General features: G+C 47.3%; 1 protein-coding gene across 2 annotated transcripts in view; it reads left to right on the forward strand.

Annotated features, from left to right (window-relative positions):
• Nucleotides 1-7,520: 7,520 nt before the first annotated feature.
• Nucleotides 7,521-21,318, forward strand: part of RCSD1 (RCSD domain containing 1) — a 76,660-nt gene continuing 62,862 nt past the window's right edge. The window contains exon 1 of one of the 2 annotated variants that reach the window (XM_010371794.2): nt 7,521-8,401. In XM_010371794.2, the coding sequence (XP_010370096.1) occupies nt 8,396-8,401 (6 nt within the window). In that variant the 5' untranslated portion in view covers nt 7,521-8,395. The remainder of the gene's footprint in view (nt 8,402-21,318) is intronic. The other variant, XM_010371796.2, reaches the window with a different exon arrangement.

Genomic DNA, 21,318 nt, shown 5'->3' on the forward strand with positions numbered 1-21,318 from the left:
TCCTAAAGAAATTACATCAAAAAAGCCTTGATTTTACTAAACATCACCTCATTTTCTAGAAGAAATTAGTTCTTTGTTAAGAATGAGAAAAAGGATTATCAATACCCACTGCTGTTAAAAATTTAGATAGGAATTAAAACACTTCAAATTCTGATAATGGTTACTCTTATTTTTTTCAATTTAAAATTGTTTTTCCTCCACGAGTGATGTGAGGTTTCTCACTCGCTTTTTCTGTGTCGCATTCTCCCGTCTTTCTGTTTCTATCTCTTTCTGTGTGTGTGTGTGTGTGTGTGTGTGCGCGCGCGCGCGTGCATGTGTTTCTCTCTCTACCCTTCCCTGCCAGTCTCTTTCTCCCCATCTCTGCTTCACATTTTTCTGAGGGTCAACTTCTGTCTTTGTACTGATATATGTGTCTGATTTTGTCTTCTTAAAGTTTGTATCTATCTGACTCAGTTGAATACCTTCAGCTATAACAAAAGATTATAACTCGGCCAGGCGCAGTGGCTCACGCCTGTAATCCCAGCACTTTGGGAGGCCGAGGCAGGAGGATCACTTGAGGTAAGGAGTTCGAGACCAGCCTGGCTAACATAGTGAAACCCCATCTCTACTAAAAATACAAAAATTAGCCAGGCATGGTGGCGGGCGCCTGAAATCCCAGCTACTCAGGAGGCTGAGGCAGGATAATCACTTGAACCCGGGAGGCGGAGGTTGCAGTGAGCCGAGATCACACCACTGCCCTCCAACCTGGGTGATAGAGCGAGACTCCGTCTCGGGGGCCAGGGGAGGGAAGATTATAACTCAAATGGCTTAAGGCATAAAGAAATGTATTGCTCTGCTGGGCGCTGTGGTTCATGCCTGTAATCCCACCACTTTGTGAGAACGAGCCGGGCGGATCACAAGGTCAGGAGTTTGAGACCCGCCTGGCCAACATGGTGAATTGAAACCCTGTCTCTACTAAAAAATACACTAAAAATAGCTGGGCGTGATGACTTGCGCCTGTAATCCCAGCCACTCGGGAGGCTGAGGCTGGAGAATTGCTTGAACCCAGGAGGTGGAGATTGCAGTGAGCCAAGATCAAGACATTGCACTCCAGCCTGGGCAACAGAGCAAGACTCCGTCTCAGGAAAAAGAAAGAGAGGAGAGGAGAGGAGAGGAGAGAAGAGGAGGGGAGGGGAGGGGAGGGGAGGGGAGGGGAGGGGAGGGGAGAGGAGGGGAGGGGAGGGGAGGGGAGGGGAGGGGAGGGGAGAGGAGGGGAGAGGAGGAAGGAAGCACTTGCTTCTCATAACAAGAAGTCCAGAGGGGGAAGTCATCCCAGGGTTGCTTGATTCAGCACCTCAACAAAGTTATTGGGTTTTTTATTCAATGAATGTTCACTGAGTGCCTATTTGTGCCTGGCCTTGATTTGGGCACACAGGATACACACTGAAAGAAAAGAAACAAAAATATCTGTGTTCATGGAGTTTACATTCTAGCTTTTCGCAGCTTTGCCTCATGGTAGCAAAATGGCTGTTGCAGTTCCAGGCATCATTATAAGGTAGGATAACACCCAATATTTACAGGGCATCTCTTCCTGTGTGTTTATCAGAAAGGGTAATGCTTTCCCCCTTTTGTCTCATTAGCCAAAATTCCTCACTTGTCCCTCCCTAAAACAGTTTCTGGCAAGGGAAATGATATTTCTAAAACTGGCTTAGACTATTCAGGAATAACCCACTAACACCAGGCCCCGCTCCCTATTGTTCTAGCATGGGGCCCAGGCCCAGATTTTTTTTTTTAAACAGGGTGTCACTCTGTTGCCCAGACCAGAGTACAGTGGCATGATCATATCTCACTGCAGCCTCGAATTCCCGACTCAAGTGATCCTCCCACCTCATCCTCCTGAGTAGCTAGGACAGATTTTTTTTTTTTTTTTTTTTTTTAAGAGATGGGGTCTCACTATACTACCCAGACTGGTCTCTACCTCAAGCGATCTTCCTGCCTCAGCCTTCCAAAGTGTTGGAATTACAGGCATGAGCCACTGAATCCAGTCAAGAAAGATTTTTTCCAAAGCTCCCTGGGTCATTCTAATTTACACCCTGAGTTGAAACTGCTGTGCAGGTGCCCCGCATGATATACTTTTTAGGTTTAAGAAGGTTCGAACTTCTTTGGTAGATTTGCCAAATGTCAATCCTAAAACCTGGGATAATGTGCTCAAAGGAGAAGGCTGTGATCTTTTGGGATCTCTAAGTCATCCCCTTGGATTTTCCATCAACATTGTTTTTTAGCCTCAGTTATTAGACCAGTGTCTTCTCCTAGTCCCATCCATTGTTGGCTCTTCTCTCAGCTGGAGACCACCCACCCCTTTCCTCAGAGTGCCTGAGCTGAGTGCAGTCTCCATCCTCACAGCCACCCTTTCCTCAGTCCAGTCGGGGACTCTTTTGTTTTCTTCTTTTTAAAAAATTAAATATCTCCCCCCAAATTATGAAAATACATGTGTTTACTGTAACCACTGAAACAGCACAAAGTTATTTTTACCAAGAAATAGTTGAATAATCTTCCTCTTCCTGTATCCATTCTCTATTATTCCAGAAGATGGGGCGCTGTCTGGGCCTGTCTCTCTCCATGGCCAGTGCCCTCAGGCCCTGGCTTGTCAGTGGATCTCTGTGGTGGGGGTACGGAAGAGGGGGTGACAGAAAGCTGGCACAGGAGTCAGTCCAGAATCAAAGCAGTGTGAGGGCTCAATTCCTCCCCCCAACTACCTTTTCTCTTAATTTTTAAAATTGAAACAATTTTATTTATTTTTATTTTTTGAGACAGGGTCTGACTGTGTCACCCAGGCTGGAGTGCAGTGGCACGATCACATTTCACTGCAGCCTTGACCTCCCAGGCTCAAGCAATCCTCCCACCTCAGCCTCCCAAGTTGCTGGGACTACAATCTGTAGAATACCACTCTGCCCAGCTAATTTTTTTTATTTTTTAGAGAGACAGGGTCTTGCCATGTTGCTCAGGCTGGTCTCAAATTCCTGAGCTCAAGCAATCCTCCCACCCTGGCCTCCCAAAGTGCTGAAATTACCGGCATGAGCCACTGCGCCCAGCCTGAAATAATTTTAAACTTCGAGAAAAGTTGTAAAGTTAACACAAAGAACTCCCATATAGCCTCCCACCCAGAATTCCTTTCAGTTTTGCCAATTATCCTAATAATTCCTTTAATATGCTTGGCTCAAACAAGCCAACCCAAACCACTCATTTAACCCAGTTATCATGTCTCTCTAGTCTCCTTTAACCGGAACCCTTCCTCAGCCTTTCCTTGACTTTCCTGACATTGACACTTATGAAAATTACAGACCAGTCATTTTGAGGAATGTCTTCCTATTTGGTTTGTCCAATGTTTCCTCATGGTTAGATTCAAGTTATGCCCTTTTGGCCAGAATATTACAGAAGTGATGGTGCGTTCTTATTGCATCCCATCATGTGACGTCAATTTGTTTCATTACTGGTGATGTTGACTTTGGTCACTTGATTAATATTATGTCTATTAAAGTTTCTTCTCTGTAAGGTTGCTTTTCTCCTTATTGTAATTAATCAGTGACTTGAGGGAGCTGGTTTAAATTATGTAAAACCTCATTCCTTACCCCACTTTTACCCAATAGATTTAGCATACAACTTTATTTCTTTCCTAAAATTAATTTAAGTATGATGGTTGTTAGATGGAATTTTTTTTACACATGTTAGTGGGCATTTTCTATGTTTTTCTTTTTCTTTCTTTCTTTCTTTCTTTCCTTTTTTTTTTTTTTTTTTTGAGATGGAGTCTCGGTCTGTCTCCCCGGGCTGAAGTGAGTGGGGTGATCTTGGCTCACTGAAACCTCCACCTCCCAGGTTCAAGCTACTCTACTGCCTCAGACTCCCGAGTAGCTGGGATTACAGACACACACCACTACACCTGGCTAACTTTTGTATTTTTAGTAGAGACGGGGTTTCACCATGTTGGTCAGGCTGTTCTCAAACTCCTGTGTGTGTGTGTTTCATTATATTTTGTTTTGCCAATTTCCCAGAATTTAGGAATGAATGGTATTACGTAAAATGTTATATATATGTTTATATTATTTTATATATTTATATTGTATATATTTATATATTCTATTAATGTAACTGTATTATATAGATGATATTTTATGTAATACCATATTAGGTAATTTTTACCTATATATGCATTTACCTATACCATACTAGGTAATATTTGTAGTCAAAAAAGAATATTTGCTTCTTGCTCTTCTTTTAAAATAAATGTGTCCACTATAAACAGCTGATTGATTGGAGCTCTTTGCAATTCTGCTTGAAAGCTAATTAAGTTACTACTTACTGTGGTCTTTCATGATCTTTCCTCCCACTGGGTCCTTATTCCCATGAGAGACCCATTTCTGAAAGACTCTGTCTTTGACTTAAAGGGAAAGATCCTAATTTGCTTCACTTGTTCATTCATTCATGCACATATTCACCAAATTATTTTTATTTTACTTTTTTTTTTAGAGACAAGGTCTTGTTCTGTTGCCAAGGCTACAGTGCTCACTTTAGCCTTGAACTCCTGGGCTCAAACAATCCTCCACCTCCCAAAGCACTGGGATTACAGGTGTGAACTACCACCTGGCCTCATTCACTAAATATGTATCGAGGGCCTTCTATATGCCTGGAGGAACCTCTGGATCCTCCCCACACGTCTTTCCCCTGGCTGAGCTGTATCTCTGGTGTTCTTGTTCTTGTTCTTGTTTTTTTGTTTTTTTGAGATGGAGTCTCACTCTGTTGCCCAGGCTGGAGTGCAGCGGCGCAATCTCAGCTCACTGCAACCTCTGCCTTCCGGGTTCAAGCGATTCTCTTGCCTCAGCCTCCCAAGTAGCTGGGATTACAGGCGCGTGCCACTACGTCCAGCTAATTTTTGTATTTTTAGTAGAGGCAGGGCTTCACCATGTTGGCTAGGCTGGTCTCAAACTCCTGACCTCGTGATCTGCCTGCCTCAACCTCCCAAAGTGCTGGGATTACAGGCGTGAGCTACCGCGCCTGGCTTTTTTTTTTTTTTTTTGAGTCAGAGTCTTGGCTCTGTCACCCAGGCTGGAGTGCCGTAGCAAGAATTTGGCTCACTGCAACCTACACCTCCCCGGTTCAAGCAATTCTCCTGCCTCAGCCTCCTGAGTGACAGGGATTACAAGCACACGCCACCATGCCCAGCTAATTTTTGTATTTTTTTAGTAGAGATGGGGTTTCACCATGTTGGCCAGGCTGGTCTCTAACTCCTGACCTCATGATCCACCTGCCTCGCCTCCCAAAGTTCTGGGATTACAGGCGTGAGCCACCGCGCCCAGCCTGGTGTTCTTATTGTTAGTTACCTGATGACCTCTACTTATTATGTGGCTGGTTCTGACTATCAGGGTATATGAAGGGTAAGGGCCCAGGGTGGAGTGAAGGAAATGGTTCCATGTTAGCTAGCCAGACCCCCAGAGAGAGAGGGGAACCAACTCCTCTGAAAGTCACTTTCCCTTCCCCTTGGGCTGTTGTTTCCTCCCAGCCCCCAGAGCAGCCAGTTACAATCCCAGATAACCTAGCAAACCCAGGTGTTTATCAGCAGAGTTACTGCTATGCTGGCTCCTGGAGATCTTCTGTAGGGACAGAAGAAGATGAGAGGAATACACATAACCACACCTACTCATGGCTGCCGAAACACAGCTCCGGCTACCTCTTGGTCCTTCCCTCCTCTTTTTCCAGCCCCTCCCTCAGGAGAAGTCCCAGTCTGGGGCCCAAATAGCTCTGGAGCAGCATTCAGCTCTGCAATGGGGACCCAGGAGCATGGTGGAGGCCAAGCTTGTTTGCTTTGTGGTCATTTGTTCTCAGCCAAGGGAGGCCTGAGCAGGGCGTGGGGAGCAGCTGCAAGTCACCTTGGGTGACTGTGATGTTATCTGGGCCTAACGGTTTCCTCTGGGTAAGCACTTCCGCCCTCCTGTTTGTGAAGCCAGAAACCTGTGCTGGGGCAGCCCCATTCTGAGCACAAAGGAGGACTAGGTAGAAGGAGAAAGGAAAAGGCCCTGTGGAGCAGAGTTAGAAGACCTGGTAGTAGACTCTGCAGTCATCACTATGTCCTGAACCTTTAAAAAGAAGAACGGAAAATACCACAAGCAAAAGCGTGCCTTGCAGGTTACCAGTAAATACCCTTCCTTATTGCCGACTCTGCTCCAGAGTCCCCACCTGAGCAGCCATGTGGCTGGACTGGGAGGGGGCTCACCATTAATTCCTGAGAGTGAGGGCTCTCTTCACTAGGTCCCTGAGTGCCTGGCTCTAAATAAAAGAAATATCAGGGCTGGGCGCGGTGGCTCACGCCTGTAATCCCAGCACTTTGGGAGGCCGAGGCGGGCGGATCACGAGGTCAGGAGATCGAGACCATCCTGGCTAACACGGTGAAACCCAGTCTCTACTAAAAATACAAAAAATTAGCTGGGCGTGGTGGCGGGCGCCTGTAGTCCAGCTGAGGCAGGAGAATGGCGTGAACCCGGGAGGCGGAGCTTGCAGAGAGCGGAGATCTCACCACTGCACTCCAGCCTGCGTGAGAGCGAGACTCCGTCTCAAAAAAAAAAAAAAAGGAAATATCAGGCTCTTATTTCTGAAGCTTGTACATGGGGCTAAGCGTTATAAAAACAGCCACTCTTTGCAGAGTGCCTACTACATTGTATAGGTGAGGAAAATGAGAATCAGAGCGGTTAAGTGACTTGTCTAAGAAAATACAGCTAGAAAGTAGCAGAGCTGGAATTCAGCCCTCAGTCTGTTTCTAAAACCAGGTGTCTTCCTCTATGCTTAGCTAAGCTAAAGAACTAGAAGCCACTCTGGCATTAGGGCTGCCGGTGTTTTAGAAAGTTGGGCCTTAGAAAGTTCTAGGACATGAAGGAGGCCATATTTCTGACACTGGTACCCAAAGCAACAATCTAAGTGCCTGAAAGTGCACAGATGGTGCCAGGATAAGCAGAATCAGGGTAGTCTTTGTAGCAGGAGCAGACTCTCAGCTTGTTTTCTCTACTGTTTCTCCACATGTCTCTTCACAGTGCTCACCATAACCTGTCCCATTGCCCACCTCTGATGGGGCTCCCCTACCCGGTTGAGTTGGGGTCGGGCCAGTGAGAATGCTGTGGGATAACCCAGAGGCGTCATATACCCAGCCAATACCCTGCCACCCACAGGTCTCTGAAGGCATTTTCCTGTTTCTCTCTGCCAAAGGGTCCGAAGGGAGTAGGGATCCGGATAGCAGGGAGTGACCCTGGTGCAGATTCCAGTCCCCGCATCCCTCCCACGTGGTCTCTCTGCTGCCTAGCCCGGGTGGCCCCAAAGGAAGGTTGCTATGCTGGGCCCCGTGGGAATCAGATGTTGAGCATCCTGCCCTATTACTATATTTAACAGGAATGGAGACGAGGCCCTTTAGCAAGCAGCTTGTGGGAGCCAAAATTCCGACAAAACCGAATGCATCAGTCAAAGCAAGATTTGCAGAAAAGATTGATCACTTCAGGGAGTTTGGAAAACTTTGCGTGGATTCCTCATTTTCCTCCTCCTCCTCCTTCTCCTCATACACAGATGATAGATGGATAGATGGATAGATAGTGTTTTCCTGGAAGGTGGAGAGGAAAAGAGGTGCTAAGGGAAAGGTGGTCCTGTCGGCGCCAAGCTGAGCTCTAAAGCCTCCGTCTGAAGGGCTCCTCTTTTGGGAGAACACAAACGCCTTCCACCAGGGAGGGTCCTCGAACTCCACCCAAGAACTGCAGAGAAACCAGGTACGACAGTAATGCAATTTTTTAAAAAGGGAGAGGAAGAAGGAAAGCAGGAAGGATGGACACAGAAGAAGGAAATCGAAAAGAGAGGAAATAAAAAGAATTAAAGGACTACTCTAATTCTTGAAGGGACAGGAAAAAGAAAGAAGACGCATTAAGGGAGGGAGACATTGAGGACCGAGACCGTGGCAAAGCCCAGGGTCCTGAGAAACTTCGCGAGACAGAGGGGCCCTGCAGCTGCCCATCCCCATGTTTGGGCACATGGAGTCGTGGCTCCTGCTCTTGAGTCCTGCCCTGGGAGGGACAGTATCTGTTTAGATTTGCGTCTAAATTTAAACCCTGATCGTCGGCCTCCCTCCCCGCTCCCCACCCTCCCCTCTCCTCCCCTCCCCTCTCCTTCCTCCCTCCCTCCCTCCTCCTCCTTCCTCGTTCTCTCGGGCAGGGCCCCCGCGGCCGGGGCAGTCCCGCAGCCGAGCGCAGCCGGGCGCGCGCCGCCGCCCACTCGCCCTGTGCCCGCCGCAGCCCGAAACTGGCCACGGCCGGGAGTGGAGGGGACAGCGGGGATCGTGAGCTCCGACCCGAGCGAGCGGGTGCGTCCGCCTCAGAGTCGGCACCTGAAGGACATGGAGGTAAAGGACCCTGGAGAGGGACGCGGGGCTGGGCAGTGAGCGGGGTACCGGGCGCCCTTTCCCCGGGCGGCTGCCCCTGCTCTGAGCATGGAGCACGCGGCTCATCGCTGCTGCCAACTAGAAGGGCAAATGCCTGCTGTTCCGACGCCTCCTTGGCCAACTCCGGAGGATCATCCCTTGTCCCACCTAGGACACCCGAGTGGGCAGGCTGGGGTTGGTAAGGAAAGACCTCAGAGGGAGAGAAAAGGGCTTTCCTAGAGGCCTGGGTATTTTGGTTAGAAACTTAAATGCTAAAAAAAAAAAAAAAAAAAAGAGTTAGGTGCAGCCAAGGTTCCTAAACGGGTAAACGTGTCAGCAAAAACTTTGCAAGAAGGCAGAAGCCCTTGAATCTGAAGAGACGAGTATTGAAAGGGAAACAGAACTGGCAACACGAGGCCAGCACGCCTTCGTGGGTCTGTGGGCTTCCCTTTTCGCTTTCGGAGTGGCATTTTAGAGAGTCCAGTTGTCCTCTTGTTTCTGAAGTCCTTCCTGGGTCTGTCGCATCTTCTTCCATAACTTTCTGAAAAGTTCCCCTCACTAATCAGTCGAATGACATTATTTCTGATAAAACTTAAGACTCCCTTGGACACCCCTGCCTCTGAAGCTGTGTGTCCTGAGGTATGCTGGCCACATATGCAGGCTGTGCCAGAGCGAGGCCCCGCACTTCTCTGCCTGCTGAGAGGAGGTCTGGGGACTTTCCTTGTTCTGTTCCAAACTCAGCAGAGGAGCAGTTGGGTGTATTCCCCACATCCCTCTCTTCTGCACATCTTGAGGCTTCCCTAGGTTTCCCCCTTGAAAATGAGACCTGATATGTAGCCCTAAGTCAATCTTAGTAGGACCTGGGGCTTTTGAGAAGATGCTAATGTTAGTTTTAAAGGTGATTCCCACTCATATTCAAAAGGAAACCTGTGTTGCTCACTAGACTGTGGTCAGCGCAATCAGGATTCACAATTAACCCCGCTATCTCTTCCCTGCTCCAGGCTCTGTGCCTGGGCCCTGGTGGTCTTTTTATTTTTTTCTTTTGAGACAGGGTCTCATTCTGTTACCCAGGCTGGAGTGTAGTGGCACAATCTCAGCTCACTGCAACCTCTGCCTCCCAGGCTCGAAAGATTCTCCCACCTCAGCCTCCCAAGTGGCTGGGACTACAGGTGTGTACCACCATGCCTAGCTAGCTCTAAATTTTTTTGTAGTGACAAGTTATCACTATATTGCCCATGCAGGTCTTGAACTCCTGGGCTCAAGTGATCCTCTAAGCCTTGGCTTCCCACAGTGCTGGATTTGCAGGCATGAGCCACACCACTCCTGGTCCTGGTTGTCTTTTCTAAGCTAGACTCTGTGCTTGCCGGCAAAGCTTCATGACTTCTCTAAAGGGGCAATAAATTTGTACTTTAGAGAAATCACAGAGCTGTATCCAGGCATCCAGCCCAACCAGTTGTCTTCAAGGAACAGGGAATTACATTCAAGGAGACTTTATAGAGTGCAAGAACCACTGGAGTCTAAGATGGACCCTCCATAGAAACATTTGCAAGGCCAGGAAGCTCAGGCAGATTAGGGCTGGGGGTGAGGCATGCACACAGCGAAGCTCAGCAGGTGGCGTGCACACATCCACCCAAGATCACACAAGCACAGAACAACAGGGTTCTCTCTGAGCTGGCCACTGCTTCAGGGCAGAGGAGGGAAATGGCCCAGGCAATGCCCAGCTTCTTGGGTTGGGTGAAGGCTCCTTAAGATATTGTTTTAGAAGTGGCTTCCCTCTTCTGGAAGTGTACAAAGTGCCTTAGGCCCCAGGCTGCAGGTTCACTATGATGTATGACCTGTCTAACCTCTTGAAGAAACAGATTGGAGATAAGAGGAAAGCAACTCTTAGACTTCAAGCAGGTTGCTACTGGAGGGCCAAATGCAAGTGTCAACTTTGTTCTAGGAAAACAAGGAGGGTCTCCTTCTACAGTGGCACTTTCTCCCCCCTCAGTTGAGAAAGGAATAGTGTATGGCAGAGGCGCTGAAACTATCAGCTGAGCAACTTCCTGTGTGGCTTAGGGGGTGGAGGGGATTGCAAAAAAAGAGAAGGCCCTCCCTTATCAAGATGTTTAGTAACTTATGCAGGATTCCACCAAGATACCAAAATCACTCTCGTGCTAGGATTTGGGAGGGATGCGGGAGGGAATCGCTCAGCCAGCCAGAAGCCTGACAAATCACCCTGCATCTATTGCAGGGTGTCAATTTATTGGCTGGACAGTGGCTGCTTTTGAAGTTTCTTTGTCAAAATGCCTGGTGGGGGGGGCGGGGGGTGGAAACAAAAAAACAAAAAAACCCTGCAACTGCTAGTGAAGAAAGTAAAGAGGAAACCTAGGGGCCAGGGAAGTGACTATTCTTAGCCAGGAAGTAAACTTTTCATGGTGAAGCATGTTATGCAGGAGTGGGATTTGGGGGTTTCTGAAAATCTCAGAGTAAAACCCTCCTTTGAGAGGTGAAACTCACCTTTGGGACATGAAAGGGCTACTATATCTGGAAAGAAATGAAGTTATGTTACTTCTCAGTATTAGGAATCCAAACCAGACCAACAAGGGTTACTCAACATTCATTCTCTAAAGCTCATGTACCCATTGGAAGTCTTTGAGAGATCTTTTTTTAAAGTCACTGTTACCATTATCAACAACATCAATCATTACTTCAGCCCTCATAAAGCCCTCTGGAATAAACAAAGTATAGATGCCATCTGATCTCTGCCTTTTAAAAGCTCACAACCCAATAAAGGGAATGAGACTGACTATATCCTGTCATATATATAATCTTCAAATGCATAAGTGCCAGTTGAATACTGTTGCAGATCATGAGTTCTGCAGTTTAGACTAGATTAGGTTCAGAAGAAGCCTTGAAAGAAAGATGTGGGTGAGGAGGAGAAGGTATAAGGAATGGGCACAGGAAGAACATGCCAGCTTTGTCCAACCGGCTGGGAAGGAAGGTAGGAAAGCAGTAACAGAAAAAAATGAAAGTAATAAGATAAATCCAAGGTCACTGAGTATAGTAGATGCCCAGTTAAGTGGGTGAGTGGGAGCTGAAATCCAAGTCACTTGAAGGAAAAGGTTACTTTTTGTTCGTACAAAATCTCCTTGCCTAGTTGAGCCTCACACGGGTGGCTTTTTCTAATTCATGCAGAGGCCATCTGCAACCCTTGAAGGCCAGAGTTGTATGGCCCTGGATTCTGCTCCACGGACAGTAGGAAACTCTGAGAGGTGTTGAGGCAGCTGGCAGCAGTGATGTAGCAGGGATGATACAGCAAAAATGCCAGTTCATGGAGCGAGCAAGGGAACCAGGTGAGAAAGCATCTTTTTGAGTCCAGGTATATTCTGACTTCAGGATACAATAAGAATGGAGAAGGTGGAAAAGAGTGAAGACCACGTGCTGGAAGGGAAGTCAGAAGTCACCAAGCTGCCCAGAAGAGTGAAGTTCTCTATGGTGCCAGGGAAAATGGCAGTACCAACTTTTATAGCTCCATACAAAGCCTTCTGCAGGCAGGGATAGTCTCATTGGTCTTTGAGTCTCCAGAATGAGCACAGTGCCTGGCGTACAGTCATATAATTTCTCAATAAAAGTTTGCTTGATAAACGATTAGCAGAAATAAGGAACTCCTTCCCCTCTCGGTCTGTAGCTCCAACGTCCCCACCTCTGGAAGCCTCTGTGATGCCCCCAGACTCTACAGCACTCTCAGAGCACTTTGCTCAAGCCACTGTCAGAACACTAGGCAGAAATGGAACTGTCAGCCTCCCTGACTGTCACCCTGGAAGGCTCCCTGAGGGCAGGGGCCATGTCTTATACATTTAGAGCCTAATGGCATCAAGAAAGGCTTGTTGCATGAGCAAATATTGAAGACGGTAGAAAGATGACAGTTTTTTTTGTGACAAGCAGGGTTTAGATATGTTGGTTTTGATTGTTCTAAGCAGAATGTCCACCACTCCCTAAGAAATACAAACCTGTTATGTTATAAATGTGATTCTCCTCTAGAAGAGATAATAGGTGATGTTATTGTGGATAGGAACCCAGAGGACAGACGTGTGTAAAGAAGGAGCTGGAGGCGTAGGATGTCACATTTAAATTAATATTATTGGTCGCTTAAATATAAATTGTGTGCACTGCCAATAGCCTGAGGTCACTTGAAAAAAAGTATAATTTTCACTAACTAAATCCTTTGTTTGTTCAACTAAATTGTAGGCACATCATGGCACTGAAAAAATCATGAATTTCTAACTTAGGTGGAGTCAATAAATGAATCATTTTCTCTGGGGTAACTGCAAATCTTTCCCAGATATTATTTGTCATTCATGGACCTACTCAGTATTTATTGGGCCCTTATTACATACCGGATCTTGTATTTTAAATGTTACTTAAAAATTATGGAGCTCTCATGTCTTTTCATTCTCACAGACTGTCAGTATTACTATGATGAGAGTCTCTGTGTGTGTGCGTGCATGTGTGTGTGTACATATTGGTGTATATGATGTGTTCGTTTTGTAACCTACTTTTTCATCCGTATCTTTTTACTTCAGTAAACATTTTCTACCACATTTTTTTAAATTATGGGCTAGGAGATAGAAGAGAAACATGTAACGAATCCAAGTCTTAAAAAGATTATTTTGATGTTTCACCGTGAAACACTAGGAGAAACACCCACAACCTCGCTGTTTTTTGACCCACCCACCCTCTCCCTGAGCCATATGTTGGCTGCTGGTTGGAGCTGATGGGCCGTAATTAGGAATTGCACAGCGTCTAAAGCTAGAGTTTGGCTCGGTGGACTTGTGGCATGCCAAAATACCCCACATTCTTCTCTGGCTCCCACGTGCTCTGTGGGACCCTCACTGTCACACTGGCCCCTACTCAGCAGAAATCTTCCATTTGTTGGACTGCGACGACAGGGGGAATTTGGGGAGTGAGACTTTAAGGGCCCAGCCCAGGCCCTATCACAGGAGGGGGTGAGTGTGCATTCCTGGAAAGGAGTCGGGTTTCAGAGCCTGATCCGCAGCGTGGCTCCTCACAGCACGGCCAGCCAGAGCTTGGCGCGCGCGGTTCCGTGGGAAATCTGAACACTGGCGGCTCAGCAGCCCGGTAATCTTATCAGGGCCGCAAGAGAAAGCATTTTGGTTCCAGAGAAATCTGAAGGCAGCTCCGCTTTCCTCCAGTAATAATATTTAAGTCTGTGGAGCCAGCCTGACCACCCCTATTCAACTCATTAGAATCTAAAAATCTCAGAGCTCTGGGTGAAATAAAACAATTTTTAACTGCCCTCTGCCATAAGGTAAAGGGATAAACCAACTCACCAAGAGGTATCCTGAGGATTTAGGCACTATTGGACTTTGGGAAAGCCAACAGCTTGCAATTTTTCTCTTACCTGAGTAGTTCAGCCCAAGCCTTCAGAAGTAAGACAGAAGGACGGTTCTTGTAGTATCAAAGTTTCAGTAATGCTTCGGACACAGGATGAACACTGAGTTGCCACCATCGACAGGATTGCCCTAGGAATCTCCTGAAGCTCATCACCAGAGCCAGACCCGAATGAACACTCTCCTGGTTCTTTGGTCTTCTGGGCAGTCAGCCTGCCATTTTTTTCCTTTGGGGCTTCCTGAATACCTATCTCCTGGGAATCGTGGAAACAGATGGCTAAGCCCGTGAGGCTCACCCTGTAGAGCCATTTATTTGGATGGATCAAATCTTATTCCATGGGAAGGGCCTCCAGCCAGTGCAATTCCAAATCCCAGTGACTCCCTAAGAGAGGTGCAGGGCCCTTACCTCTGTAAGAGACCCCTCTGAGTTGCCATTAGAGTCTATCTTTAATGAATAGTATTAGAAGCCTCCAAGCTGGAGCTGTCAGATGGGGGCACTGAGATATTCTGGACATTGGAACAGACATTATCCCCAGCGAAAAATTCGAGTCAGCATCATAGATATCTCCAGCCCTTTGTTTTGAATCTGTTTGTACCATGCCAGGGCCAACCTCCCGGCCTCGGGATAGCAATCACTACTCTTTCCCAGGCTGAATCTTTTATCATTAATCGTTAATGATTCACAGCATGCCAGGCACTAGCTGCTGCTTCTTTTTTTTTTTGAGACGGAGTTTTGCTCTTGTTTCCTGGGCTAGAGTGCAATAGCACGATCTCAGCTCACTGCAGCCTCCTCCCGGGTTCAGGCAATTCTCCTGCCTCAGCCTCCCAAGTAGCTGGGATTACAGGCATGCACCACCACACCTGGCTAATTTTGTATTTTAGTAAAGACGAGGTTTCACCATGTTGGTCAGGCTGGTCTTGAACTTCTGACCTCAGGTAATCCACCCACTTCGGCCTCCCGAAGTGCTAGGATTACAGGTGTGAGCCACCACGCCTGGGCCATGCACTAGCTTTTTAGTTAGAGTCAGTAAGCACACACTGAGCCCTTACTGCCTGCCAGGCACTGCGGATCTAAAGGGGTACATATCTACCAGCTTGCTGACCTTTGAAGAACTTGCAGTCTAAGAGGGGAGACAAACACCTAAACAGATTATTGCAGAGCAGGGATGAGAGCTTACACACACAGAGGAGGGACATCAGCCTGGGGCTCAGGGAAGGTTTCCTGCTAAAAATAATTTCTGAGTTGAATCTTGAGGGGTGAGTAAGAGTTAACCAAGGGCAGAAAATTGGGGAGAGCGTTCCAATCAGAGAGAGTGACAAGAGCAAAGCTACTGGTGCAAGAAACAGCATGGTGTGCATGGGAGATAATAAGTAGTTCATCCCTGGAGGATAAAGCAAGATAAAGACATTTGAGGACTAGGTAGGGAGTACAGGAAATGTAAGTTGCAGTTCCTGCCCTAAAAGGAGCTCTCTTCTATTTGGGGAAACAAGATATACCCAAATGACATGACATAAAAACATGCAAGATAGAATCTTGATAAGTTCTAAGGTACGTGGGCGTTCAAAAGCTCCACTAATACAAGGTAGAGAAAACTGGCTTCCTGTGCTGGGGATTCCTCTACAAGTGCTGCTCTTCCCCCACCTCCTGGCAGCCCTAGGGTGCAGAACACAGCAGACCTCAATCTAATGGCGGCCACGTGTCTGCCTGGGGCCTGCCCCAAAGGCTTCAGCTAGAGAAGTTGATTTGAAATAGGCTCCAGGTCCCAAGGGAATGCCTTTGGTCAAGCTCACCAAAGCCACCCCAAGTCCTCCTACCTTCTCTGACAGAAAGAGGGCTCTAGGAATAGACCATACACACACGCATACACCTCTCTTCTGTTCCCACTCACACCTCCACCTGCAGCCCCGCTCATTCCTTCCACTATGGCCACACACCCTGTACACCCCCTGAAAAGCCAGCGTGTCTCCTGCTTGCCCAGAGGCAGCCAAGGGATGCACCAGGGTGGACTGTAGAGCAGCAGCCCCAACCCAGTAAGCAGTGCCACTGGGCCTTGTGGCTGCTATTGCACAATCCAGACACCCACGCCACAGGTCACAGAGCATTTGCATCTCACAATGTGCCGCAGCAGGTTTTGGGCCTCCTCTGAGCCTCCCCGCTAGACCCTAGACCTTCAATAGTTCATTCTAACACATGAGCTAAACAAACACTTTTCCCACCCTGCTGGGCCGTCCACCATGACCTCCATATCTGAAGCATATTCCCAGGCCTCAGGTTCCTGGCTTGTCATGCTTTAGAATGTTTTGATGAATAATGGGAAATTCATTTCTGAGCAGCCACACCGATGTCAGTGTGGGAGAGACCCAAAGCTGGTTGTCATGGTAATTACTACCACTTGTTGAGTGCCTACTATATATAGATGCTGTGCACAAATTCATTTTTTTAAATCTTCATAAAGTCGTATTATGTCAGTCTTCTAGGAAAGGATGCTGAGGCTTTGAGATGCTTAAATAATGTGCCCAGGGTCTAGAAGGTAATTACCAACCTTCTAACATTTGAACCTTTTGAAACTACCCTATTGAGAGGGATCCTGTGACCCCTGTTCTTCCTCTTGCTCTGGAGAAACTCTGGCTTCCCCCACAGCGCCTATGTGGGCTCTCAGGGAGACAACATGCCCCTCAGCCTGGCCAGTCTTCCTCCAGCTCTGGCCAGGCCACGGTGGAGGCCAGCCAGCTCAAGGCTTGGCGCTTGTAAGGCCTGGCACAGGTTTATGCCGAGCCCTCCTCTGCACAGCTAAAAGACTTCTGAAAGGCTCCAGTTGTGTCTGTGGGTGAAACTGCTGCCCATACCTAAAGCAAAACAGGAAGATTTTTCCAAATTCATTTTTGGGACTTTGGAGTTTTGAGAGCAAGAAAGAACCATAGCAATTTCTTCCATCCCCTTCATTTTAAAGATGAGGAAGTTGAACATACTTAAAGTCAGTTAGTAGCCAAGTCAAGAGTTAAAACCAAGGTCCTGGGTGGGCGTGGTGGCTCACGCCTGTAATCTCAGCACTTTGGGAGGCTGAGGTGGGCGGATCACGAGGTCAGGAGATCGAGACTATCCTGGCTGACACGGTGAAACCCTGTCTCTACTAAAAATACAAAAAATTACCCTGGCGCGGTGGTGGGCACGTGTAGTCCCAGCTACTCAGGAGGCTGAGGCAGGAGGATAGCGTGAACCCGGGAGGCGGAACTTGCAGTGAGCCGAGATCTCGCCACTGCACTCCAGCCTGGGTGACAGAGCGAGACTCTATCTCAAAACAAACAAACGAAAAGCAAAAACAAAAAAGCAAAAACAAAAAAACAAAAAACAAAAAAAAAGGTCTTCTGACTCCCAGCACACTAGGGCGCCTTTGATCTATCTGTTTAAATGGACTCATTAATAATGACTTTATTGACTTTGCATTTCTGTGTATTGTCTTCTTGGCTCTCTGAAGTCCTCCACACAGTAGTGCTCAGCTCTCTAGGTCTTCCCTAGCAAGGACCACTATCTGTGGGGATAGGGTGGGTAGGGAGAAGAACCGTTTTCATTCTCATTTTTGTTTTTTCTTTGTTTGTTTGTTTTGAAACGGAGTCTTGCTCTGTCTCCCAGGCTGGAGTGCAACGATGCAATCTCGGCTCACTGCAACCTCCACCTCCCCAGTTCAAACGATATTCCTGCCTCAGCCTCCCAAGTAGCAGGGATTACAGGTGCCTGCCACTGTGCTCAGCTGATTTTTGTATTTTTTAGTAGAGACAGGGTTTCACCTTGTTGGCCAGGCTGGTCTCAAACTCCTGACCTCAGGTGATCCACCTGCCTCAGCCTCCCAGAGTGCTGGGATTACAGGCATGAGCTGCCATGCCCAGCCCATTCTCATTGTTTTAACAAATGCCAAGAGACCCAGAGCTGAGGTGAGGAGGGCCCAGCTACCCTAGCTGCAGCGCCACGCCTTGTTCTACTAGGCTTACTTTCTCCGATGCCCTCAAGGGGTCTTTCTGGGGGAGCCCCTTGGCCCCTGTTGTCCAGTCATGCCTGAATCCCCTCACAAAGTCCTGAATTTAAGTACTGGAGAGGATAAGAACAAGGATGATTCCAAATGCTTGGCTTCCTTGTGGAAACAAACGGGAGACTCAAAGAGATGCCTGGCACCCCAGGCTGCTATAGAGTGCGGAAATGCTGCCCAGGTGGAGAATCTGATGCCATTGGAGTTGGCAGGTGTATGAGTTTGCAAGGGCTGCTGCCATAACAGATTACCACAAACTGGGCGACTGAAAACAACAGAAACATCTTCTCTCATGGTTCTGGAGGCCAGATGTCTAAAAGCAAGGTGTCAACAGGACCTCATTCCACACTAAGGCTCAAGGGGCGGCTCCATTCCATGTTTCTTTTGGCTCCTGGTAGTTGCCAGCTTCCTTGACTTATGGCCACGTCGCTCCAGTCTTTGCCTCATCTTTGCCGCACCTTCTCCTCTGTGTGTCTCTTATAAGGACCTGTGTCATTGGATCAGGACCTACGTTAATAAGCCAGAACGATCTCTTCATCTCAAAATTGGTAACTACCTCTGCTAAGACTGTTTTTGCACATAAGGTAACATTCACAGGTTCCAGGGATTGGGAAGTGAGCATATGTTTTGTTTGTTTGTTTTTTCTCAAGGCAAGGTCTTGCTCTGTTGCCCAGGCTGGAGTGCAGTGGCACAATCATGGTTCACTGCAGCCTCAACCTTCCAGGGCTTAAGTGATCCTCTTACCTCATCCTCCTAAGTAGCTGGGACTATAGGCATGCACCACCACACCCAGGTGATTTTTGTATTTTTAATAGAGACAAGGTCTCACTATGTTGCCCAGACTGGTCTCGAACTCTTAGACTCAAGTGATCCTCCCACCACAGCCTCCTGAAGGGCTGGGATTACAGGTGTGAGACACTGTGCCCGTCCAGGAAATTATCATATCTTTTAGGGGGTCACTACTCACCCCACTATCACAGGCAACATGTTATCCATATAGAGGTAAAGGACTTGGGGATTGGTGGAGTGAATCCTGGGTTATTGTTAAGCTATATTATAACCACCCCGCGAGCCCCCACTAGTGCCTTGGGTGCAAATTACCAAGGAATATTTATTGACACCTGTTGTGTGACTAATTTCCTGCCTCTTAGGTAGCCCGTATACACAGCTGCGTCATCCATACCCCTAGTGGCTTGGGTCTCAGCTATAATTCTCTGTTCAGAGAGCCGCATTTGGGAGGGAAAGTCTGTCTCTAGGCCGCCATGTTGCGTTTCCATGAAGCCATGAGGATCACCCCCAACTCATCTGGTCCCTTTTCAGGGAGATAACTACAGTGTAAGCAGGCTGGAAAGAGCCATTCAAGATTATCTAGGATCACCACCACCATTGTAAAGGATCATGCCTAGCAAGATTATAAAATCCTATTCTCACATATCTTATTCTTTCATTCATCCCTTCATTCATTTATTTAGAGACATGTACCAAGAAGCTACCAAATGCGAATTAATAAGACCAATCCTGGCTGGGTGCCATGGTTCACACCTGTAATCCCAGCACTTTGGGAGGCCCAGGTGGGTGGATCACCTGAGGTCGGGAGTTCGAGACCACCCTGACCAACACAGAGAAACCCCGTCTCTACTAAAAATACAAAATTAGCCGGGCATGGTGGTGCATGCCTGTAATCCCAGATACTTGGGAGGCTGAGGCAGGAGAATCGCTTGAACCTGGGAGGCAGAGGTTGCGGTGAGCTGAGATCACGCCATTGCACTCCAGCCTGGTCAACAAAAGTAAAACTCTGTCTTAAAAAAATAACAATAATAAGACACAATCCTTGCCCTCAAGATCCATACAGTCTGAAGGTAAAGAGGGACATAAATGAAAGAAATAACTACAGAACAGTGTGATTGGTTCTGAAAAGGCAGTGAGTAAACGGTCCTGTTTCATAAATAACAGGACAGGCTAGTGTTGCTGTAACCATGCCACAATCTTAGTGGCTGAAAACAACAAAGGTTTACTTTTCACGTCTGTGGCAAGTCTGTTGAGGGTTGGCTGGGCTCTGCTCTGGGTCATTGCTTGTCCTCCCTCTGAGACCTAAGCTGTGGGAGCAGTTACTCCTTTGCTGATTGCCGTGGCAGAAGGAAGGAAAGTTCTGGAGGACTCACACTGGCCATTAAATGCTCTCTCTTGGAAGGTTCCTAACTATCCACGTGGCTCCACTTAACCACAGGGGCAGAAACTACCATCCACTCATGGACTCCAAATGATGAGAGCTAGAAGTACTTCACAAACATTGTTAGTGGCCTGGTGGAGTCTTAGAAGCCTTCACAAAGCAGGTGATCTTTGAGCTGTGTCTGGAAGTAAGACTGTGTCTTTCAGGCTGACAAGGGGGGAAAAGCTGAGTGAGAAAGCATTTATCTGCACCACTCAGGGCTCATTCGCTTGAGTCTTACACAGCTTTTGTGGTCGGAGATGTTCTTGCAGATTGAAATGAAAACTGCTTCACAAGCACAAATAATGTTTTCAATGATGTCAACTGTTCTTCGTGCTTTGGGGGTGATTGAGAGAGGCAAGTAGGTTTGAACCAGAAGCTGGGGGTGCAGATATGCAGGAAAATATATCAGAGAAATGTAAACACAAACCATTAGGGGCCTCTGTTTAAACTGTTTCTCAAGCCTCTTAGCCCTGGAACAGCCAATTCCATGGACCATGCTTCCAGGAGTTACAGCTGATAGCCTAGGTGGCTCCTGGGAGGTGGACGTCTTTATTGCTATGTGAGCAGCATAGAATTGTCCACACACCTTTTGATTGGAACGCCCTCCTCCTTGGTGAAAGGGAATCTATGCCTTTTTTCTACATGTAGTTACATAACACTTAGAATCAGCATTCTTTCCCATAAGCCTTGTACATAAGCCCTACCTTTTGTCCCTAAGGAAGGAGTTGGTGAAAGCCTGTGAGTAACACTGGAATTAGGCAGTAGAAGTTGAAGAAATGGTAGCAACAGACTGCCCTCTGCTCCCTTAAGGCTTTCTTTGCCTCATTATTGAATTTGTAATAGACCAAGGGGGATGCCATGCAGAGAAAGACCATCAATCCTGGGTTTTAGGTTCAGGGTCAGTTACTAGCCTCAGGATCCCAATCAGTTCCCCCCTCTGTAAAACTGACACCTGCTTTACCTACTTTTCAGGGTTATTTTGAAAAGGAAGTAAGATCATGCATGTAATAAATATCTTATGAAAGTACCTTGAAACGTTCAATTATTTCACAAACGCATGATGGTGCTGTTATTAGTATTTATTAAACTGATATTGTGGAAAAATTGTAACAATCCTGAGTGTGTCTTCTGTAAGAAAGCACTGGCACTCTCTGTGCCTAGTGGAAGGTGGCAGAAGGAAAGGCAAAGAGGGTGGCATTGGTGCATATGAGCAAAGTGAACCTTTCCAATATAGGACAAAGAGGCTTTTTATAGCATAAAGGAAGTTCTAAG

Source organism: Rhinopithecus roxellana, chromosome 8, assembly GCF_007565055.1.
Source record: "Rhinopithecus roxellana isolate Shanxi Qingling chromosome 8, ASM756505v1, whole genome shotgun sequence".
In the NCBI taxonomy this organism is placed as follows: Eukaryota; Metazoa; Chordata; class Mammalia; order Primates; family Cercopithecidae; genus Rhinopithecus; species Rhinopithecus roxellana.